General features: G+C 35.1%; 1 protein-coding gene across 1 annotated transcript; it reads right to left on the minus strand.

The window, feature by feature from the left end:
* Positions 1-5599: 5599 nt before the first annotated feature.
* LOC110684222 (nardilysin-like) lies at positions 5600-23069 on the minus strand. The gene is made up of 19 exons (XM_021860636.1): positions 22579-23069; positions 22379-22454; positions 22229-22275; positions 21069-21181; positions 18726-18799; positions 18519-18614; positions 18296-18415; positions 16649-16882; positions 16125-16273; positions 15846-16002; positions 14964-15116; positions 14404-14783; positions 11591-11740; positions 11253-11435; positions 9568-9771; positions 9378-9484; positions 9062-9215; positions 6492-6613; positions 5600-6288 (listed from the first exon to the last, which is right to left on the minus strand). The coding sequence occupies exons 1-19, from the start codon at positions 22900-22902 to the stop codon at positions 6045-6047; spliced, it is 3087 nt and encodes a 1028-aa protein (XP_021716328.1). The 5' UTR covers positions 22903-23069; the 3' UTR covers positions 5600-6044.
* Positions 23070-24678: the final 1609 nt, after the last annotated feature.

Here is a 24678-nt window from a genome sequence, read left to right on the forward strand (position 1 = left end):
ACTTAACCATTTATAAATTAATCTGCCTATTGAAACTAGACCTAAACATCAATTCTCATCTGTCGAATCTCGAATCAATATTGTCAAACTCATGCATAAAAGATCAGGCCTAATCTAGTCACAGAGCATTAAATCAATCAATAGGAAATTAATCTAGCATTGATAATTAACAACAATAAATTACCCCTTCATATTATTCATGGATCCCCATAAACCCTAGAAATAAGACTACTCACACATAATAGAAACAAAACTAATAAAAGCAATAAAGCAAGATATGATTAAAGGAATAAAGTAAACAACTAAGATTAAGAGAAGAGAAATAGTTACCAAACTAATCTGTATTAATGGAAGTATTAAGAACAAGAGTTGAGAGAAAAGTTAAGAGAGAGAAAAATCCTAAATAGAGAGAGAAAGTCTGAGAAAGAAGATAATCAAAATTCCGTACAAAACTCGTATATAAACGTTTCCTAAAACAAAAATTAAAACTAACTAATCAGGTCCTATAGAAACACGCGCCCGATCGGGGCCGCCTTTTTCTTCGCGTTTCTTCTCCGCAGCATCGCCCAATCGTGCTAGACGCTCGCACGATCGGGCGCGCTATAAGCACGCACAGCACCAACGTCGCGCCGTGCCCGATCGTGCAACCTCTTGCCCGATCAGGCCCTTGCTCCACTTTGAGGCTCGGACTTCGATTGGGCTTGATTTCTCGGCCCAATCCGGATTTCCTCTTCGGGTCTAGAATACTCGGTCCCTCGGGATCCCAATTACCGAGCCCTTAATCACCGGCTCGATGACTCTAACCGGCCTTGGGCTTCAAAGATGGTCGTATTTCTCCAATGCTCGTGATTGCTCCAAAATAACTCGGGAAAATACTCCAAAAGCATAAATCCCTGCAAAAGTCAACCAAATCTACGAAAACACTAGAAAACACCAATTAGTAATAAAAATGGCTCTAAAGAGCCAAAAACACTACTAATTACGACCAAGGGACGGGGGTAAAATGCTATATAAAATAGACACATCACCTTTAAACGTCCAAATTACCGGTGTATAACTTGCACCGATTTCATTAATTCAAGCCTTCCTTCAATTTTGGAATTTTTCGACTTTCCCCCTGTTAAAAAAATTGATTAAATGTTTACCATGGTCCCCAATACCCTCCGGAAGTCCAATTGGGTGGGTGGAACCATCCAATTTGCCTTTAAACGGTCAATTTACTAGTTTACATCTTGCACTGATTTCATTAACTCAAGCCTAAAACAAACATTTATGGCAACATATAATAATCATATATGGTTCCAAACGGAATTATATGACCCTAAAATTTATCGCCTAAAATCTCAAGTCTTTTTCGACACCGGGCCCTGAAACCTCCTAAATTTCTCAAAAACCGTGGATATTAGCCTTCAATTATGGAATTTTTTGACTTTTTTCGCCAGTAAATAAAAATCGTCGAAATGTTTACCATGGTAGCTAACACCCTCCGGGAGTCCAATTAGCTGGGTTGAACCATCCAATTTACCTTTAAACGACAAATTTACCGGTTTACAACTTGCACCAATTTTGTTATCTCAAGCCTAACATGAATATTTATGACAAAGTATAATGATCATATATGATTTCAAACGACATTATATGACCCCGAGATGTATTCCGTAAAGTCTCAAATCTTTTCGACACCGGGTCCCGAAACCACAAAAAATTCTCAAAAAGCGTGGATATTAGCCTTCAATTTTGGAATTTTTTGACTTTTTTTCGCCTGAAAATAAAAATTGCTGAAATGTCTACCATGGTCCATAATACCCTCCGGGAATCCAATTGGGTGGGTGGAATCATCCAATTTGCCATTAAACGCCAATTTACCAATTTACAACTTGCACCGATTTCATTAACTCAAGCTAGCTTACCACGAAAATTTATGACAATATATAATGATCATATATGGTTTCAAACGCTATTATATGATCCCGAGATGTATCTCTAAAAATCTAAACGATTTTCAACACCTGGCCTCGAAACTTCCAAAATTTCTCAAAAAGCGTGGATAGCCTTCAATTTTGGAATTTTTATTCTTTTTTTTGCCTGTAAATAAATATTGCCGAAATGTTTACCATGGTCTCTAATACCCTCCACGAATCCAATTCGGTGGGTGGAACCATCCAATTTGCTTTTAAACGACCAATATATCGGTTTATAACTTGCATGGATTTCATTAACTCAAGCTTATTACGAGCATTTATGACAACAAATAATGGTTACATATGGTTCCAAATGACATTATATGACCTCGGGATGTATACTCTAGAATTTCAAGACTTTTAGACACCGGGTCAAAAAGGTGGATATTAGCCTTCAATTTTTGAATTTTTTGACTTTTTTTCGCCTAAAGATAAAAATTATCGAAATTTTTATTTATCATGGTCCCTAATACCCATCGGGAGTCCAATTGGGTGGATGGAAACATTTAATTTTCCTTTAAACGGCCAATTTACCGATTTACAACATGCACCGATTTCATTAACTCAAGTCTACCACGAACATTTATGACAACATGTAATGATTATATATGATTCCAAGCGGCATTATATGACGCCGAGATGTATCTCTTAAATTTTCGAGGCTTTTCGACACCGGGCCTCGAAACCTTAAAAATTTCTTAAAAATCGTCTGAAAATAAAAATTGCCGAAATGTTTACCATGGTCACTAATAACCTCCGGGAGTCCAATTGGGTGGGTGGAACCATCTAATTTTCCTTTAAACGGCCAATTTACCGATTTACAACTTGCACCGATTTCTTTAACTCAAGCCTACCACGAAAATTTATGACTACATATAATGATCATATACGGTTCCAAACGTCATTATATGACCCCGAGACGTATTTCTTAAAATCTCAAGGTTTTTTGACACCGTGCCCCGAACCCTCCAAAATTTCTCAAAAAGCGTGGATATAACCTTCAGTTATGAAATTTTTTTGACTTTTTTTTTTCCGGAAATAAAAATTGCCGAAATGTTACCATGATCCCTAATAATGTTCGGGAGTCTCATTGGGTGGGCGGAACCATTTAATTTGCCTTTAAACGACCAATTAACCTATTTACAACTTTCACCGATTTCATTAACTCAAGTCACCACGAACATTTATGACAACAAATAATAATCATATATGGTTTCAAACGGCATGATATGACTCCGAGATGTATCCCTTAATTTTAAGACTTTTTGACATTGGGCCCTGAAACCTCCAAAATTTCTAAAAAAGCGTGGAGATTAGTCTTCAATTTTGGAATTTTTTGACTTTCATTCGCCCGGAAATAAAAATTGTCGAAATGTCTACCGTGGTCTCTAATATCCTCACGCAGTCCAATTGGGTGTGTAGAACAATCCAATTTGCCTTCAAACGACCAATTTACCGATTTACAACTTGCACCAATTTCATTAATTCAAGCCTACCACGAACATTTATGACAACAAATAATGGTCCTATATGGTTCCAAACGACATTATATGACCCCCAGATGTATCCCATATAATTTCAAGACTTTTCAACATCGGGCCCTGAAACCTCCAAAATTTCTCAAAAAGCGTGGATATAGCCTTCAATTTTGAAATTTTTTGATTTTTTTTTCGCTCGAAAATAAAAATTGCCGAAATGTTTACCATGGTGTCTAATACCCTCCGGGAGTCCAATTGGGTGTGTGGAACCATCCAATTTACCTTTAAACGGTCAATTTATCGATTTACAACTTATAACGATTTACTGGTTTACAACGGCCATTTTAACTAACTTGCACCAAACCCGACTTGAACCGAAATTGATCTAAACCCGTTTTAACCCGTCAAAACCCGAATTTAACCCGAATTGTTACTAACTAGACCTGAATTCAACCTGACCGGTTCCTAGCTCGACTCAAATTTAACCCAACCTGTTACAAACCCGACCCTAAATCAACCGGACTTGTTATTGACTTGACCAAAATTAAACTCGACTTGTTATTGACCCGAAGCAAATTTTATAAGACATATTACTTACCCAAACCAAAAATTCAACCTGATCTGTTACTAACCCGACTTGTTATTGACCCAAACTAAATTAAACCTAAATTGTTCCTGACCCGTTTCAAATCACCTTAAAAAGCAATTTAGACCACCTTATTATTGTAGATCAAAGCATGTTGTCTAGGGAGACCAAGTCGGTCCAGGAAAAGAAAGGAGCATCATCCTCAAATTTAAGAGTTAAATATAGTATATATTTGTTGTATGGTTAAAGGAGTTAATTATCTTCCTAAATTATAGACTATATTTCCCTAGTATATTGTCATATATATTATAGTCAAAGGAAATAATTAGCTTGATAAAAATGATAATAATCTATTTATAGTTAGTTGAACCCAAATATGACCTGCCTTGGAAATTACCTGACCTGATTGTAACCTGCAAATTATTGACTTGAACATAACCTGACTTGAATCCGAGAATGACCTGTCTTGGAAATGATCCAACCTGATTATAACCCGCAAATTATTGACTTGAACCGAACCCGACTTGAACCCGAGAATGACTCGACTTGAAAATGACCCGACCTGATTATAATCCGCAAATTATTGACTTGAACCGAACCCGAACCCGAGAATGACTCGACCTGATTCTAACTCGCAAATTATTTGCTTGAACTAAACCTGACTCCCAACCCGAGAATTACCCTAATCTGTTTTAACCCGTGAAAACCCGAATTAAACTCGACCTATTGTTCTCCCGACCCGAATGTAACCCGATCTGTTATTAACCCGACCTAAACCCGATAAGAAGTATGACCTGACGTGACCGACTCAAGCATGACCTAATTCAAACTCGACCCGCATAGGTTATGGAATAATCGGAATTGACCCGACCCACTCTTACCCGACCCGTTCACCCGACTTGACAGCTCTAGTTACGTAGTATTAACTATAATGAAAACTATAACCATTAATTTGACAAGTTTTATAGAAAACTAGCTAGATTTGTCAATACTCTTACCTAATTAAAAAATTTCATTTTTGAAAAAATATACTACGTATATATTAAATATATATATATATATAATGAGAATAAATATGAATGTGCAAAAACATCAGACTTTAATACAAAATTCTTTGTTCCCTCCCCCGTCTATGGTTGGGATAGGTTATTATTTATCAATAATGCAAATTAACAACATCCGCCAACAATGGCTGCAAGGATGGGGATTTTGCTGGCAAGGAGAATGGAGTATAGAAAGGTAGAGCTGGAGTGCGATGCTATCAATGTAGCCACAGCTATTAGCAAACATAGAAAGGGAAGAGCCCCAATTGATCTCATGTGAAGAGAGGTGGCAATTGTGTTGGGGGAAGCTGTGTATGTTGAATCCATACCACAAGCTTCAATCGCCTTGGCGGAGGTTGATTTTTCTTGAGCTTATATTATTTGCTCTTCTTTCCTTCCTTCCAAAAAAAAAAAAAAAAAAAAAAAAAAACTTCAATTTCTTTTATAGTTGCAAAACACCTCTTGCCTTGATATTTGAGGAAGCAAACAACCAAATTTTTCTAAAATAAAAATTATATCAATAAGGAAAAATTGTTGAAGTTTTATGGTTCAAATTTTTTAGATTAACCAATGATAACATAGCATATTTAACAAATGTGTTGTACACCTCCATTAACACCTCAAAATTTTGTATTACTCCCATCAAAAACAAAGTCCTAACTCTGCGTCTTAAGTCTGTCCGAAGTTTTCAAGCAAAACAGTACTCTGAAATACTGTATAGTTCACAGTACAAGAACCATTTTTTTTTTTCTGGATGGTCAGGACCCTCTGCATGGCTATGCAAAGCAGTGAAAGGAAAGATGGAGCGCATTGTCGAGGCCCCTGCTTCTGAGCCCAATTTTACCCTTACATTCCTGTGCACATTCACTACCATACACAAGACCTCGATTTCAACCTCATCTTTCAGCACCTGACTGAAAGCTAATAGTGGGACTCCCAGTCAACAAATGCTTTATCATGTTTGATGCCAGTTTGTTCAACAAATACTTGCATAGAACTTGGAAGATGTTTTGAATGCAGCAAAGTCGTCAATGACTTCCACAGATCTGCCCTGTGCTTCAGCCTCTTTTAAGTCTGTGTAGCAACCCCAAACTCGGATAGCAAGCCTCCGGCACTTGGGGGATCCCTTCCGGAAATATTTACTAAACCAGTCAATTAAGTCACTTTTATTAATATTCCTCACGATTTCTGCCACCTTTTCTGAAAAATCGAACATATACCTGAAGATCGACCATTTTGCATGTCAATTAACAATTTAAAAAGGTGAATACAGAGTTCTGTAAACTGTGGAAGGAAATTGAATCTTAGAGCATTCGCTCCCATAGCTGATAATAGCTCAGAGCATGTTCAAGGTATGAATACCACTGCCTCGTTCCACGAAGAAAACATCAACAAAAATCAGCATAAATTTGAAATGGTATACCTCTTATCTACAATTTGATTCCATAACCGGCTAGTCTCACATGACAATGATGAATCTTTCTCTAGTAATTTTGCAATTAACCCGCTTTTATAGCTCTCAAAGGATCCATCATCAAGTCCTTCCTGCAATACAACCAAGGCAACCGAAAAAAAATGATATTAGAATAACAGAATGCCCAGATAATCATTATCACAATTCAGTGAGTTGCCATGTTGACAAAATTCTCAATGCAGAAACATGTCAGCACAGTTGCAGATAATCCAAGCGGTTTAATTCATATGTTGAAGAAAACGTCAAACCTAAGCATGCTTTGGATTATGGCTTATTTTACCCAAAATGAAAACCCGATCAGTAAAAAACCACCAGACCAAGCTCGATTATAACCTGACCAACCACCTTTAAATGTTTATGTAACGAGTGTATGCCAGGCATAGGGATACGCCAGGCATAGGGATACTGGTAATAAAGGTAAGTCACAGTAATTCTGTTGAAAATGGGAGATGGCAGGGAACATTTGAGAGATGAGTAGAAAAGCTGTGATTTTTACAAGGAAATGAAGAGGCGAGAAGAGGCATTATGAAAATGAAATGTTTATTCCTTGTCTGGAGAAAATCTAAGCCTCTCAATGCTTAGAGCTTATGTAATCAACCTTCATCAGTTAGATATTAAAAATCCCTCTTTCCTTCGTTGTTGTAATTCATATTCCTTTACCGTTGTACTTCGCTACACTTTGTTTGGATAGAAGGAAATGGAAGGAAAAGAAGGGAAGAGAAAGGTAGGAGGACAAACTCTCTTGTTTGGGTAAATAATTGAGGGAAAGGAAGGGGAAGGAGAGGGAGGGATCCATTTTCCCTCTCTATTTACTAAGCATAATCCCTCCAAAATTGGAGAGATTTGGAGACAAAATAGAGCTCACCTCCCCCCTCCCTTTTCTTTTCCACCCTTCCTCCTCCTTCCCTACCCTTCCTTTCCTTCCTTATTTTCTATCTAAACAATGCGTAGATATTAAAAATCCCTCTCTCCTTTATTGGATAACAATAGTGAAGGGAAAGAAAGGGGCAGAAAAAAGAGGGAAGGGGTGGAGGTGAGGTGAGGAGAGGAGATGGAGAAGGTGACCTTCCATGCTCCTTCCAAATCTCTCCAACAACGGACGGATTTGGTTTATTATTAAAGAGGAGGGAAAATGGATCCTTCAATTCCCTCCCCTTCCCTCTTTGCATTAAATATCCAAACAAAGCATGATCCATTCCTCCTTTTCTCTTCTCTTCCTTTTCCTCCATTTTCTCTATCCAAGCATAGAGATAGTTCCTATGCTTTCTATAATTTGTAATATCAATTTATCAGTCTACAACCTCCACACACCATTTTAATAAAACAACTTCATCAGAAAATCAATTACCATTCCGAAACAGAAATAGGTCGAGCATATGGTTAAAAGGAAAGATCAATATATATATATATATATATATATATATATATATATATATATATATATATATATATATATATATATATAGGGGAAGGCTCTCGTGAGAATTTTTCTTATATGAGAATTTTTCTTATGTGAGAACACTCTTTATGTTCTAAATTTTTACTCGTATGTTCTAAATTTTAAATCTGATGCTCTAAACTTTTTTTTAGGTGTTCTAAATTAAATCAAATGTTCTAATTTATTACTCACATGTTCTAAACCATAAATTAGTTAAGCTTGATGTCATAAATTTTAAATAACTTGTTCCAAACTTTTAACTTTTATGTTCTAAATTTTAAAACGAGTGTTCTAAGATTTTTAATTATATGTTCCAAATTTTCTAAGATTTTTTAATTATATGTTCCAGATTTTAAAGCGTATGTTCTATTTTTTTTACTCGTATGTTCTAAATTCTTTACTCACACTTTCTATATTCAATATCAGTTTGTTCTAAATTTTTATTCACATGTTCATAATCTTAAATCAAGTGTTCTAAATGTTACTCATATGTTTAAAATTTCATAAAGCAAATTTTATAAATTTTTAATCACTTGTTCTAATTCTTAAATCAGATGTTCTAACATATTACTCACACAAATGTTCTAAATTATTACTTATATGTTTAAAATTTTAATTTGAGTCACATGTTCTAAATTTTTACTCGTATGTTCTAAATTTTTACCCACATGTTCTAAATTTTAAATCAGTTCTCATATAAGTATGAATTCTCACATATGGACCTATTCTCACCGGATCCCTCCCCTATATATATATATATATATATATATATATATATATATATATATATATATTCAAAAAAAAGAGTAGCACAAGTCAGGATAGTTTCGAAGCTCTAACTTTGTCATCTACAGAACAATTTCGAAAAATCAAAGAAGCAAAACAGGGGGAAAGGGAAATGAAGGGTGACTTCTGGGATAAGGTAAAGGGTATGCAGTATAATAAGCGAATTGAGCTAAGTACTAAAACCCAAATTTTGCAAAATATTATGTCCTAATTCTGCTTTAACTCATCTCATTGGCAATCTACAGATTTTGTCATGGCATAAACATAGCTGAGAAGCCTGAAAAAGCTTTCTTACCAGCATGTCCTTCACGCCATCGATGAAGTTATCAATCCTGCCTTGCAAATATAAGGGATTATACTCTGAAGATTGAATGCAGAAGCAAAAACCAAAGACACGATATGTAGTCCGTGGGCTGCATTCAACAACATAACCAAGCTGCTCCTTTGTCCTATATCCCAATCAAAACAAGGCAAATAAAAGGAGAAGTCAAATGACATGACATAGACGGTAACAAGAACTAAACCAAGCCAGGAATGCACCTCAAAGCAGATATACTACGACAATAAATACTTGCAGAAATGCCTAATATCACTTAAGCATGATAACCTACCTTAGCTGATTAAAAAATGGCTCTTGCACAATCTCATCAAACAAATCAGAGAAGCCTTTCTGCTTAAGTGAATCCACAGCCTTTTCTGGCTCAATTTGGTAATAAAGCTGCAGCACATACCCACAAGATAGCATGAGAAAGCCTACAATATATATATAGACTGTAATACGTACTGCCAAGTCTAACATACCTCAATCACAGAGTTTACTTCCAGCTTATTTTTTACACGGACATCTCTAGCAAGGTTTGCTGCCGAAGGAAGACACAAAACTTGTTCTTTATGCCTCATCTCCACAGGAATCGCGGGTACCGAAAAGTAGCTTTTAATTATCTTTGACACATTGATGGCTTCTTCTTCTAGTAAATTACCATGACAGAGACCCTCAAAATATAACTGCAGAAAAAATAATAATGGCCAGGTGGCCAAATTATTACTCCCATAGGACCCAAACTTAAAGGTTAAAGAATGTTGCTTGCTAATGCAAAAATTGTCTGCAAATTTCAGATCCTAAACCTGAAAGATCATAAGGCTATGTTTATTTCACCTTATTTTTTACTTATTTCAGATTAGATAAGAAAAATAAGATCAGATCAGATCACTTCAGAAAAATAAGTTTTGACATACTTAATCATTTTATGTGCGGTTTTCTTATTGCTAATATCTATGATTCTGTGACGAAAAAAATTATAAAAATTACATATTAATAGAATACACATTATTACAAATCTAACCAGACCCCACTTGATATAATTTCTCCTTATAGATTAGCAGACATATAAGGTCAAAGTTGAGTCTGACAGTCACATCAGATTAGAAAAAATAAGATCAGATCAGAAAAGAAAAGTTCAGATAAGCAAAAATAAGGTAAACTAAACAGGCCCATATCTATGAGAATATCAGAAGTGTTTACAGATAAAAAAATATATAAAAAAAAAACAGCAATGAAAATACAAGTACACAAAAATAGTTTTAGCCTTTCCTTATATTCATATGCATAAACTACAGAACTTTCTTTCTTGGTCTTACATACCGTCTAGAGTTTGAAATTGAGATGTATATATAAAAAATAAAAAAAAAATAAAAATAAAAAAAAAAAGCTTATTTGTCTGATATTAGTTCACCACCTCATATGTCCTTTGTAAAATTCTCTTTGGTATGAGCTAGTTTTAGTTTCAAGCCACATGAAAAGCTTTGGAGAAAAGAGAGCAGAAGTCTTGAGTGGTCTATACAGTTATAGGTTCATAGAAGCAATCAAAACACTGGATCTTTCACCAAAAAGCTTATGAATGTCAAATACTACCTCTGTTTCATATTATTTGCAACGATTTGACATAAAGCAGAGAAGAAAAATGTCTAATCGTTGCAAATAATATGAAATAGAGGAAGTACATTTTTAGGGGACATCTACGCAGCAGGCTGCAGTTCACAATACTTAATTATTTTTTTGTCAAATTTCGTAGCACTAAATCAAGCATAATAGTACAAGAGATTTAGAGAATTATAGTCCACGCTTTAAGTCCTCTAATCCTCCTTTGGTACATAAACAACATTCTTACAGCCCTATCAATGTCTTGCCAGTATATTTTCTACCTAAACTAATCCTTTTCATGCCTTGTAGAAGAATATAACAGATTTTCTTTTGCTTCAGGAAATAAAGGGTTATAGAAAAATAAAGAAATTTTGCAATTTACCCCTTCACTTTTTCTCTTGTACCACTCTATGCAGAATATAGTGCCTAAAGTAAGTTAGTCGTTAACCTTATTTTTCATCTCAGTTAACATTCAATTTTGCACAACTTTAGACATAAACATCTTCTGATATAAATTAGAGGGCAATAATAATAAAATAATTGCCGGACATTCACAATTTCATACCTGAGAAAGAAGCTCTGGAATGAAAGCCTGCAACTCAGAAAGGGACAAATCAGCTAAGCACTGTAGCTTCTCATCCACCTCCCAAAAAGTTTTGCATAGGATTTGCAATCTCAGATATGATGCATGGTTTAAAGGCTTCATATTTGTGTTCCTGAAATTCCTCGCCATATTCTCTTTAATGACCTACAAAATTCCAGGTATACATCGTAATTAATTAAGTGTTAATATGCCAGCTCCCAATTCCGTCAAAAAAGAGTACTTCAATCTGCATTGACTTTTTCTCTTTTCTTTATTTAGGGAGGGGTTTAACTGTAGGGTAAATGAACCAGAGATCTCACCTTAAATCGATCCTCTTTCGGTGAAAAAGATTTTGCTACAGCCAATATCTTTGAAAGTAAAAGCGGAACTTTTTCACTGAAACCGTAAACCTTTAGCTCAAGTTGATCGCCGTAAACAGATATTGAAGTTTCTAATTTGGCTATGCTAGCCTACATACAAAGAAAACGTGTTTGTATTAAATACAGAAGGACTGAAATCATAATTCTCAACAATTCAAGACAGCCATCAAGTAAAGAGTTAAAACCCTGACATCAACAAAAATATATGACATTATGCATCAAGTCTCACAAAATCAGATCAGAAGTATACATTTAGATTAATGCACCCTCCTGTAATAAACTGAAATTACTCGGTGTAATAACAGTACAACGAAAGAGAAAAATCAGAAATTTGATTAAACAAATTAATGGTTTTACAACGATAGTAGTAGGTTTAGCCTACAAAGCTCCAATAGTGACTTTAGGTCACAACTCTCCTAAGAAACTACTCCAAAATTCTGCCTACCTTCTTGTTTCTACCCTCCCTCTATTTATACTAAAGCTACTGAGTACTGACCAAACCTAATAATAATACTAGACTTCCCAAATTACCCCTCCTAAAGCCAATCTATTACAACACCGGCCCCATAAAGTTCCACCTTGTCCTCAAGGTGGTTTATAATCGGCACCTGAATCCCGGCCCCGGCAACACCGATCCTTAATCCAACTCTTGAATGGGCCAAAACTGAGAGCAGGCTGCATGGAGGATTGTTGTTCATTGCTGTAAGATAGTACTCTCTTCACGAGCCTTAGCGTAGTAGCAGAAAAACGCAGCATAAGATAGGAGAGAATTGACCTCCGGAACCTTAGCGTAGTAGCAGAAATATGGCAATCATAACATTGAGCTATAAGTTCATTTGGTTGACCAAATCATAACCATTGAATATCTAACAAGAAAATACATGAAAATTTGTGGAAAGGCTGAATTTGAGCACCTTGCATTAGCTAAACAGCCTGAGCATAGATAAACACAGCCAGGACTCATCCATATCTGAGCAACATCTGCATGTATATTGGATAAAAGATAGCCAATGACTAGGTGCATCTAAAGGATGTTCCCTAGCTCAAACCAATCTTGGTGGGGCTTGCGGCCTAGATTGATTAAAAATACCAAACACATTATGACTCCAGAAATTTTTACATTATTTAGAGTAAGAACGCTATCAATTCTCTGTGCCAATAATTTCTACTGCCTCGCACTTTCTCTCTCAAAAAACTTCAAACACTTCACTTCCTTGAGCATAAAAGGTAAAACAATCTTGAACAACCATAAGGGGCAGCTCACACCCTTTACAGTGTGCAACTTATCTGTCTGCCTATAAGCCTCATCCACCAGTGTCGTACAAGTATCTGATCACCTCAAGGTAATATCTCTCAAAATTTTCTTTATCTAATTTCTACATTAGCACTTGAAATCTTCATAATATCTGCCCACATCAAGGACAAAGTAGGGTATGCTGGAATTTTGGAAAGCTTGCCAGGACAAAGTTAAGTGGAGTTCAACAAGAAGAGAGGTAAAGAACGTCAAAAAAATTCACTCTTTGGCACACATTTAGGTTCTCCTATTTATAATTCTGTAATATATAAGATTCAAGCATGTTCTCTTGGAACGGAGGATCTCCCATATATGACTTTCAAGATTCTATTCCAACAAGAACAAGAATGCTGCTTCCACATAATATTGTCTGATAGTCAGAGAACCCACAATAGGTGTGGCTCTCCGCTCTGGGCTGACTGATAAAATTGGTTCCTTAATAGGCCTTCTTAGCTCACTGATAAGATTAAATACTAACATCACAGTATTATCGACCAACATCACCCACAATAAGCAGTCAATATCTATTTGCTAACTTACTCTAAGCAGTCTTGAGACTCTTGACTCGTCAATTTTCATAAACAAAATTATTAAAAAAAACTAGTCCATTTCTACTTTTTGCCATTTTTGAAAGAATTGCAACTTCCTTGACAAAACTTTCATCAAAAAGTCTCTCTTCTCAGCCTGAAGGTTCCCAACCTCAATGAAAGATAATATACAATATCACATATTGCTTAATACATATAAAAAAATATTCAAAAATACTCATTGTGTCATATAATAGAGAGGTAAAAATAAACTTCAAGCTTCAACATTGTAGACTACTTCTAAAAAGTTAAAACTACAAAATCTCAGACGACAGCAAGGAAACCAGTACATTAAAAAACAAAAGAACACAAAGCAATCAGAGCTCCCATAAAGAAAAATAGGGATGGATCCTTTGTAACAGAGAGTAAATAAACAAATACAATTGATGATGATGAAATTTCCATATACAGATATTTAGAGACATATTACTCAGAGATTCTTATGCATAGGCGCATAGCAATAAACCCCCCCCCCCCCCGGGCCCCGGCAACAACAAGAAAGCCTTAGTCCCAAAATGATTTGGGGTCGGTTAACATGAATCATCATAAGGAACCGTCCGACAAAAAAATGAGATAACAAGATAACCAATCGAAAAAGTTTGAAAAAAAAGTGAGTAAAGTGAGAAAAAGAAAGAACATTCAAGTAAAATTTAAGAGACTTTTAAGAGAGTACCAAGAATTAACTTTTAACAAGTTTCAAAAGAGTAGTAAAAACGAGATAAATAAATAATATAAGCTCTTATAATTTTTCCTTGACGTAAGAAAACTTGAACACCACAATCCAGGAAAGTGGGTTTCAAAAAATCCAGGAAAGTGAAATTTATTCATACAGAAATAACATTACGGAACTTCACTAGTACAATAAGACTAACCTGATAAATAATTTCATTCAGCTCATCTTTCAGAAGAAGAACAAACAATTCGGTCAAGAGACAGCTTCGCACACTTGCATAAGCACCCTTCAAATTGATACGGAAATATGTATTTGCTCGTGGAAGTTTAAAGGTCTTATCAAGCTTGAACCAGAGTTTCATTGATACTTCATCAAGTATACATCTTGGATAAGATCCACCAACAAAATCTTCAGACACACTATCAGCATGCACAGGGAAGTCAACTGGAATGAAATCATTCTTTGCAGGCAGATGCAAAGATCCATCTATTGCTGGAGGGTCCCTCCACAAATCCATCATAGATGGAGCAATATCTTCTTCAGTATATCTTGCTCCAAACCATGGCTCACACAAGACATCTACATCCAAGAAAATAAAAAATGAAGAGTTAAACGACTTAAACCAAGCATTTCATTCAATTTTCATTATAAAAATCAAACAATAAAACTTTAAAACATGAGCAGAAAAATATCCCAGAAGAGCAACAGTACAAATAATGAATGCGCTCATCTGTCCTTAAAGGAAGGATGTCTATATACCTCCAGATTTGCCAAAGGACTTGGATAATATGTCAACCCTCATATTGTTTGGGACGAAGAAATTAAGAATGAATTTTATCTTTTCAGCATCCCAATCTTCAAATGCATATTCACCATAGATAACATGCTCCGGTGGATATACAAGCAAGTTTGCTGCAATAAAAATAAAAAATAAAAAAAGATGGCATACATGAAGATTTAAATTGCCCACTTGCTCATGAACTTATTAAAGAAGACATATAGTTATTAGTCACATAAAACAACAGCACTCGGCACAGTAAGAATCTAGGTAGGTCAGGACGTAAGCAAAGTTAACAGACTCTAGGAATGTCAAGCAAGTTAAGTTTACTGCAAATAGTTCAATGATAAATTGGTTGCTTCCAAGAAAACGACAACAGTGGAAACCATGACCATAACAGATACACATACTGATACCCGCAATTGCAATGTTCACAACTTTATTTTTATTTTGCGGTAAATGTGCCTTTGGATCAAGAAACTGATAAAATACCACATATGTGATCACTTCATAGTTCTTCAAGAAGTGAGCCTCGTATAACACGTGACAAATGGACCTGTACATAATGGTACACTACTAAAGTAAACAGATAAATATCATCTATAAAACGCCAGGGGAGTACATTCCAACTTAGCTAAACCAAAATTTTCAAAAAATAAAATAAAATTGTCGGAATGCTCGAAACAAAATGTCTATGATTTATGGATAGAGACATAAAGGTGTAGGCCTCAAATATGGATTCAAATGTTGAGACAGTAAATTCTTAAGTTGGAGGATTAAAGGAAAGACTGACACCTTCAAAAACATTTACAATACAAAATCAAACATAAATAGCAATTAGAAAATAAAACCAGTAGCAAAACCTGCAAGTTCAGCAGCATAATCATCTTGAGGCTGTTCCTCAGCAAATCTAAATTCCATATTTCCAATATCCTGGAGTTCCTTAAATATCCAATCTTCAGGAGGAGCTTGGCGCAGTAGTTTGAGGTATTGATACACAAATCCAATAATCTCATAGATCTGCTAATTTGATATTGCCATGCAAAGTAAGGAGAAAAAGGGGAAACATCATAAAATGGCAAGACCAATGATGCAGAACATAACAAAGACAAAGGTTAAAACTTGCAAAGAAAAAACAGAACCTTATCCAATCCAGAGTCAGTAAGGTATATAGACATGCCAAATATATAGGCTAGAGAAGATCGTTGCATTCCATCATCTCCTACACCAGCTGATATGGATGTTATCCATCCTTTACTCTTCAAAAAGAAATGCAAGCTTCCACTACCCTCTGTTACAAAATAAGACATATATAACTGAATCCCATGTCTAATAAATATATCGATTAAACAAGTCATTTATAATCTTCATCTGCAACTAGAAAACAAGGAAAGAAAGGGGAACAGGCATATATCCTAGAAAGACAGTTGGAAAATTTGCCAAAAACAACAAAAAAGCAACAAAGAGCTGAAAAGAGTGGATGTAATCTTGATTTAAAAGATCTATAAAACGTTATACCAGCATATTTCTTTTAACAAATATATCAACACAAATCTCAACTTTCACAAGCTGAGTAATTTAAGCTCAGAGACTTGTTCAACCAAAAAAATCAAACCATTTTCTTATCACAATAATCAGTCAAAAGTATAACACATCAAAATCTTACCATGTCCTATTAGATGAGCCAAGTAATCTTCAGACTTCTTCAGATAGTCTTTGCGTAGACATGGCAGTTTCCATGATAACTCAAGGATGTGAACATCTTTAACAGCCTCCAGTCTGTATAGCTTGCCAGCATTCCAGATAGGACCTTCATGATTAATCTCCAGTCCAGAAAAAGGGCCTTTCTTCACGTCACTAAACAATTCAAGGACCCAACTCTGCAGTACATCAAGCGACTCTGCAACATTGTAAAGAAACATAGTTAATTAAAAAGAGAGAAAGAGAGAGAGAGAATACACCCATATATCCTTAATTTCTTGCTACAACACCCACGGAGTATGAATTATCTGCCTATTATCCCTTATCAAGGGTTTAAAAAAGAAGGCAGTGCTAATACACACAGCATAGTCCACCAATCACCAAGTCACACAAAACCTGGTTTAGAAAGAAATCACCTTAAAAGGGTAGTGAAGTACTAAAAGATAAAGTTCAGCATTGTACAGAAAGACAAGACTGAAAGATTAGATGACCCCACGGCACAAATTAAAAAAAAAAAAAAAAAAAACCTCTTCTCCACACATCAATTCTCCAAGAAGCACACTTAATTACCAGATCCCAAAGAAAATGCCCAAGACTACCCCTAAATTCTCTATTAGGTAAGCAGAAGACTGTTGAGTAACACCCTACGCAAGAGAAGCACTCTTCAAGGATAGAGAACTCAAGACTAATCCTTATAAGGGCATAAGGCTATAGCAGTATATACCCCTAATATTTAAAGCCTATATATAACCTCAAAATTCTACAAGATAAAGACTAGACAGCCATAACCAAGTTGGAGGTAAACAATTAATTCCAAGTTGAAGATGTACATTGATATACTTGAATGGATGTTCCCTTATAATTACAGACGAGATTGGACAGCGGGTTCTAGCGTACGACTCGGAGAGGTCACGCGTAAACCCGATGCGCCCCGCAAATGGACTGGAAGGCCATTGGAGGGGGAGGGCTTTAGCCCGTCGTTAAGCCAGTACGTAGGAGAGGGTATTCCAATTTTTCAATAACAAATTTTTTTTATTCTCTCAATATTAAATAAGGACAATCCATGAGGTAACCTTATTGTATTGCACAAAGGACATGTCAAGAGTTGGAATTGCACCATGTATCATTTAATGATTTTGTAATTTTAAAATAATTATGCACCAAAATGGTTGCAAATTTTGAAAGAACCACAATTGTTTTATTACAACCTTTCCTCTTTTGTTCTACATTTTAAAATAATGCGATCATGATACATAAACTATTCGTGAAGGTTGACAACCTAAGAATATTAACAGTGGCGATAAGTCCATTTTGCCTTCTCCTTCCATTAAAAGGGACAAAAGGACTACAGAACACATCAGATGAAAAAATTAGGGGTCAATTAAGTACCATAAACCAAAATCAAAGACCTCTGGTGACGGTCTGAAAAATATAAATCTTTGATGTACCTGTAATTTTCTCCTCAATAACTGTATACTGCACTAAACACTACAGTACAGCTGACAACCAGCAGCACTGTTTCTCTATTTTTCCTAACACTAACTCAGTTTTATTACAGCTTTTACAGGAGATCTAAACATAATTTACATGAGAGAAAAGGCAAAGGCTTTACCTCCACCAATGATGACTAATTTCATAATTTCGCCACAGTAGTTATCTTCATACATCTTCATAATCCTTTGTCGCAAATCAATCCCTTTTTCCATGGCATCATACAAACTCTTCTTGTTCCCTGTTCTCAAATAAAAAATAAATAAATAAATAAAACCTATGTCAACTAAAAAGAAAGGAACACAGACAAGGAAGACAAAGGCAAGGGAGAATAAAAAACTAACCCCAGAAGAACCTGTTAAAAGGATGACCCGGCACAGAAGTATGGCACTGGAGTTGTTGAAGACGACAAGTATCACTTTGCAAAGCTTGGTTAAACTCTAAATAAAAAATACAAGAAAGAATATAGTGATAGCAGCACAGAGAATGAATATAGAAGAAAGATAAGAAACTCTGCAATATCTTGAAATGATGGCAAATCTCTAATTTACCTGAATCAACTGCCAGTACCTCTCGCTCCATGGCTTCATTTTTCACTAATGGTGAGATGTAGAACTGGGAAAATCTAGAATACAAAAGAAGAGTTACTGCAAGAATCAAATAGCTAATTAAAAAACAGGACCCACATGAAAGCAGAAATAACATACTGCAAACATTATCAGTTTCTTTCAAATAATAATATCCCAGAGCCAAGCAGTTTTTTTTTTTTTTTTTTTTTTTGAAAACTCCAGAGGCTAGCAGTTAACAACTTGTAAAACATATAAAGAGCTGAATCTTTTTCTTAAGTAATAGAGAAACTCTATGTTGCTCACTTAGACATAATGGGAGTTACAGTATAGGCAAGTAGACACATATATAGGTTAAAAATTTCAGACGTGGGGACACTGTTCTAATATCCCCGTGGCTTTTAAACATAATCCAAAACTAAAGGCCTGTTTGTTATCGCCTTTGGTTTCTAGTTTCCAGTTATGGAAACCCAAAAAAAGTAGTTTCCACATTTTTGTTGTCGGTTTTCAAAATTTAGATGATTAGTATACATGTATAAGTAGGACTAATAATAAGTTAAAAATACAATTTATATTATATGACTCTAACAATGTAAAAACCCAAAAACTGGAAACTAGAAATGATACTAAACGGGCCTCAAAAGACTTGCTACATATGTTTTTCACACATAGATAGACTTGTCTGCTAATTCTAATTAACAATAAAATTCTTATCTCAATCGCATTTGTGAGCATATATTGCAAAACTGCCACTTCTATTTCCCTCTCAATTTACAAGTTTCCATTATGGATATGTTGTTGATGGAAAATGTCGAACTGATAATGAAAGGGTAATGTACGAGGTCCAATACCAAGTTAAAGTCACAAAGGCATGTAAGACATAATAAAGAGTTGAAGTGGGTCACTATATGAACCGTGAAAGGAGGATGAAATCAATCAAACAAATAACGCTAGAAAAAAAATAATAATAAAGTCAATCAATGAACAAAATCAACCAATGTCTTACTTTCCTCTGCTCTTACCATTTTTTTTATCTTTGCCACAATGATGCTAAGTCTTTTATTCAAATATTTCTGTCGGCAACTTGACTGTCTATATGGGCATGAAAGAAGATCAAGTTTGGAGAGGAAAAAAACAAAACTGATCCTTTGTACACGTGTATAATTTGTATATGTCCCAAACATTTATCGCAAAAATAACATTTGTAGGTTGAGCTTTACACTTATATTCTAAAAGTCATATTTTTATGGCTCTACCAAACCACCTCTACATTAGTTACTAAATGAGGTGCAATTCAATGTACAATAGGAAAATTGTCACTTTGTGTTAGCAGTAAAAGGAATAAAGTTCTACAACCCTAATTTCTTGTGTAGGAATCAACTAGGTACTAATACCAGTATACACAGACACCCTCATAGTGACCCCAAAGTGTCTCTTGTTAGACAATTGGATACCAACACATCTTGAATACAAAAATAAATAATTGCAAGTTTATTTGCTCTCCTAAAATTGCCCCCTTTTGTACAAAATCAAACATGCAGACATACTTGCATTCCTATCCATATGCATAGAATACAAAGGAGTAAACCCTCTTTGATACCATCAAATAAAATTCTGCTCATTTATAATAAGGCACCAAGGTGTCTCAAAGTGTCCCTAATGGCCTAAACCCTAATAAGCAGTCAGATAAATAAGCACAGCTAGACCTTTTTTCCATACTTAGGCCCTGTTCTACTTATTTCAGGGTTAATAAATTCAGATAAGTCAAATAAGGGTTAATAAGTTCAGATAAGATAAGTTCTTGAAAAATAATTTTAGAAAAGTTGTGATAAGCGTTAATCAAGGTTGCCCAATTTTATTTTATTACTAAAATACTCCCTATGTCCCCGAAAGAACGACTCATTTGGCCTAATTTTAGTCCCAAAAAGAATGACCCATTAGCATTAAAATACCCACCAATTTACAACAATATTTGTGCAAAATTAGCTTCCCCATATAAAATCTTTTTATTTAACTTTATAAATACCCGCAAAATTAACCCAAAAGGGTTGTTCTTTCGGGGACGGAGGGATTAAGCTCTAACAAAGGCTAATAAGTTCAGATAAGATCAGATAACTTCTCAGTTCAGATAAGTGAATAGAACGCACCCTTAATCTTCACCATACTTGCATACAATAAATTGAGCAATGCAAGCATGCATAATAAGTCAAATAATCAAACGGCATTTATTTATTGAATATTAAACCCATAACATTCAGAGGCAGTGTGAATTATAATTAGCTGACTTAAAGCAACAATGAGGAATATAAGAGAGCAAAGGGTTCTAACCTTCTCAAGGCATCTTTGAGAAACTCTCGCTTGACATCAAAATGATAGCAAGTATGCTCTGCCTCTGTGTACGCATTTGATGAACCCCCGTGCTTGGACAAGTAACTATCATACTAAGGCAGGAAAAGTCAATGCAAAGGCAGCAAGATTTTAAACACAAGAGAAGATTTGTTTGCTTAATAAAAAAATAGGAAAAGCACTCCAGTAGAGCATAACTTTAAACATATATGTATATCATGAGGCAACAATGTGATTGTCCATCCGGAAATGATGACACAAAAAATTGCACGGATATACACAAAATCATTGTATTTTAAGTTTTTTATCAACCATTTAACTAGCATATACTAAGCTGAAATGAGAAGTTTTGGAATCCTAATATAGCACGAAACATACCCACAATCCCCATGTCCCTTGTTCCTAAAAACACCCATCATTCTATCTATTTCCAATACACCATTTCAAGGTGTAATGCCAAGTTGTGAAGGCAGCGATAATGCCTAGTTAGGAACTAGGAAGACAACAATAATGCCAAGTTGGGAAGGCAACGTAGCTGGTCAGCAAGTTCTCATTCATGAAGTCTACTGTCAGCAACCATGCGCTGCAGACATCAACGAGACTGCAAAGATATTATTGATGTTGATTAGGAACTCCAAAGTTCAAACTCCCCTATGATTTTTTTCAGTGACCAGTTGAAAATCAGATTCAGTGGTTTCTACATAAAAGTAAAAATGTCCATTGCCGAAACCTGACAAGTGGAACACAAAGAAAGTTTCGGGAAGGACAGAAGGAGGGTGAATGAGTTCAGTAAATCACTTAAGCTTAATTGGTCAAATAAATTGATTTTGTAATTTTGAAGTCTTACTACTATAATACTACGCACTTTTAATGGACTGAGAAAACGTATCTTCCATACAATCTAAACACAGACCTCCCCAATCTTTCCTCCAACGAAATTACTATTGGATGGTTGCTAATGATATACCAGCAGAAACTAGTAAGCTATTAGAAGATGATCGAACAAGTAAGTCACTAAACTATAGTGCCTTAAACAACAAGCACAAGGCATAAATCAGCAACAGAATTACAAACTATCGACAACGCCAGTACAAGTCGTAAAACCAAAAACTTTAAGCAACAACACACATGGCCTTGCATACCTCATTTTCATCCGGAAACTCAGTACTACCCATGAACAGCATGTGCTCTATGAACCAAAAAAATATATAAATAAACCAACCAACCAACCAATCAAAATCAACAGGAAAACCATAAAAATGATACCAATATTTTATAGGAGTAGTTCATACCTAAAAAATGAGCAAGACCCTGTGCTTCATAAGGATCAGAGAAGCTCCCCATCCCAACACAAACTGCTGCAGCAGCCTGCAACATCAATTTCCACTAATTAAACAATCCCCATTTAACAAATTCAAAACCCAATTCAACCCACATTCAACAAATTAAAAAACCCAAATTAAAATCCAATTCAATTCAATCAAATTAAAACCTTCTTAGTTTGAGAAGCAGCTTTCTTCCCCTTTTCCTTCCTACTCCCATCATCATCCTCATCCTCATCCTCATCCTCTTCTTCATCGTCTTCCTCATCATCTTCCTCATCGTCGTCGTAATCTTCGTCATCATCCTCCTCCTCGTCGTCATCATCGTCATCCTCCTCAGAACCATCAACATCAGGAGTAGAATAAATCTCAGGATCATGAACAAGCAAAGCACAAAGACCATTATGAAGCTGAAGGTATCTGTATAAACGCCTGTCATTGGGCGACTTCTTAACAAGATTGTCCGACGAGAATGTCACACCTCCGACCGTCATTTCGTCGGCGATAGATTCGGAAATGGAGGTTGAGATGTTCTCGCACACTGTGGTTCGCCGCCGCTAGACAGGAATATGTTTTCTTCAAATAGAGGGTTCCTAATTTCCACTGCGGCGTACCCTTATTTCATGGAATAATTTTTTTTCCTCGTGTTAATTAGAAAGATCTTGCATTTCTGGGTAACTAACGTCCTGAAGCGTTGGATATTATTACTATGTTTTGATTGATGTATTATTGATATCTGATTGGCTGATTTTATTGAGCCATTTTCCTAAATAATGTTGGGAAATTATCTAATTCCCAAATTACACATACTTTTTTAAATTCTCACCGTACCGTCCACGTCAGCTAAGAAAAACAAACCGGTTTTTTTTTTTCTCGATCCAGCAACAAACCGCTATTTCAAGTAGCGGTGTTATGAGGAAATCCGCTACTTTAAGTAGCGATTTTAATTTTGTAAACCGCTACTTGAAGTAGCGGTTTTCCTCATAACACCGCTACTTCAAATAGCGGTTTATTAGAAAACCGCTACTTCAAGTAGCGGTTTGTTCTGTAAGTTTATTTTTAAAAACAAAATATCTGTAAATAAGTAAACCGCTATTTGAAGTAGCGGCTTTTAGTAGCACACCGCTACTTGAAGTAGCGGTTTTCTAATAAACCGTTTTTTAAAAAAAAAATCCCACTGAACTGGTGACGTGGATGGTATGGTGGGAATTAAAAAAAAAAAGAGTAGATGTAATTTGGGAATTAGATAATTTCCCAACATTATTTAGGGAAAGGGATCTGATCTAGATTAGGTCGGTTACTCGGTTACATTTAACTTAATAAAAAATTATAAAAGACTATGTAGTTCAACCACACTATTTTTTGGTTTTTTTTTTTTTAAAAAAAAAAAAATCACTCTATAAAGTAATTTTTTTTTTTGAAGGAAATCAAATTTAATTAGTTATAGAAAATATGACTCATGATCAACTTAGGGTCTGTTCTCTTCAGCTTATTTTCAGTTTTGTTCAATTAAGCTCCGATAAGTTCAGTTTAGTTCAGTTTTTAATTTCCTTTTCTCATAAACTATTCAGTTCAGCTCCAATAAGTCCAGTTCAGTTCAATAAATCAGAATAGACCTTTAATACAATCACGAATTACACAACCTGTAACAATGATAAATAAATAAAAGTAAGTAAATAAAATAGACATTTTCAAAAGTATAAAAGAAATTAGTTAAGGAGTTGTGAAGTTCTAAATTAATTAGTTTATACATTTAAAAAAATATGAGTATTGTTTTATTTATAAGATATGCATGTGTAGGTCCATTAGAGGTGATCATACATCACCATGTCTTACTAGCATGATCTAACCCATGTAATCTAATCTCTTGTATTATGTACTAGTGTACTACTATATTCGTAAAATAATTGATTAAATAACTAAATGTTAAAATGTAAAGAGAGAGTAGATCATATTAATAAATATGAGAAAAAAAAAGAGTTTATTATTAAAGGTTATGGTACTATACGAAACCAAAATGACACCCTCAATGCATCACCATAAGAAAAATGATGCCTTATGTATTACCACATAAGGAATTATCAGTTTTGCACCAAAAAAAACATAAGAAATTATCATTGGATCATACAATTTCCTTTGCAACTATCATAGCTACATGGGCTTGCTGGTTCGCAAAGGGACTCCAGCAAAGCAACCCTAGAATTATCGATACCTTTTGTTTCTGAGCATAGTAGCTCCAATTCAAATGCTTTTGCCATTTTCTATAAATA

Source organism: Chenopodium quinoa, unplaced genomic scaffold (assembly GCF_001683475.1).
Source record: "Chenopodium quinoa cultivar QQ74 unplaced genomic scaffold, ASM168347v1, whole genome shotgun sequence".
Classification (NCBI taxonomy): Eukaryota; Viridiplantae; Streptophyta; class Magnoliopsida; order Caryophyllales; family Amaranthaceae; genus Chenopodium; species Chenopodium quinoa.

What these genes read in the sequence shown, in the direction of transcription:
- LOC110684222 (XM_021860636.1), bottom strand. Translation starts at nt 22,902, where the DNA reads ATGACGGTCGGAGGTGTGACATTCTCGTCGGACAATCTTGTTAAGAAG. An exon ending in AAGTAAACTCTGTGATTGAG is followed by an intron (nt 9,485 to 9,567) that starts GTATGTTAGACT and finishes TATGTGCTGCAG; the next exon opens with CTTTATTACCAAATTGAGCC. An exon ending in CCATTTTTTAATCAGCTAAG is followed by an intron (nt 9,216 to 9,377) that starts GTAGGTTATCAT and finishes ATTGGGATATAG; the next exon opens with GACAAAGGAGCAGCTTGGTT.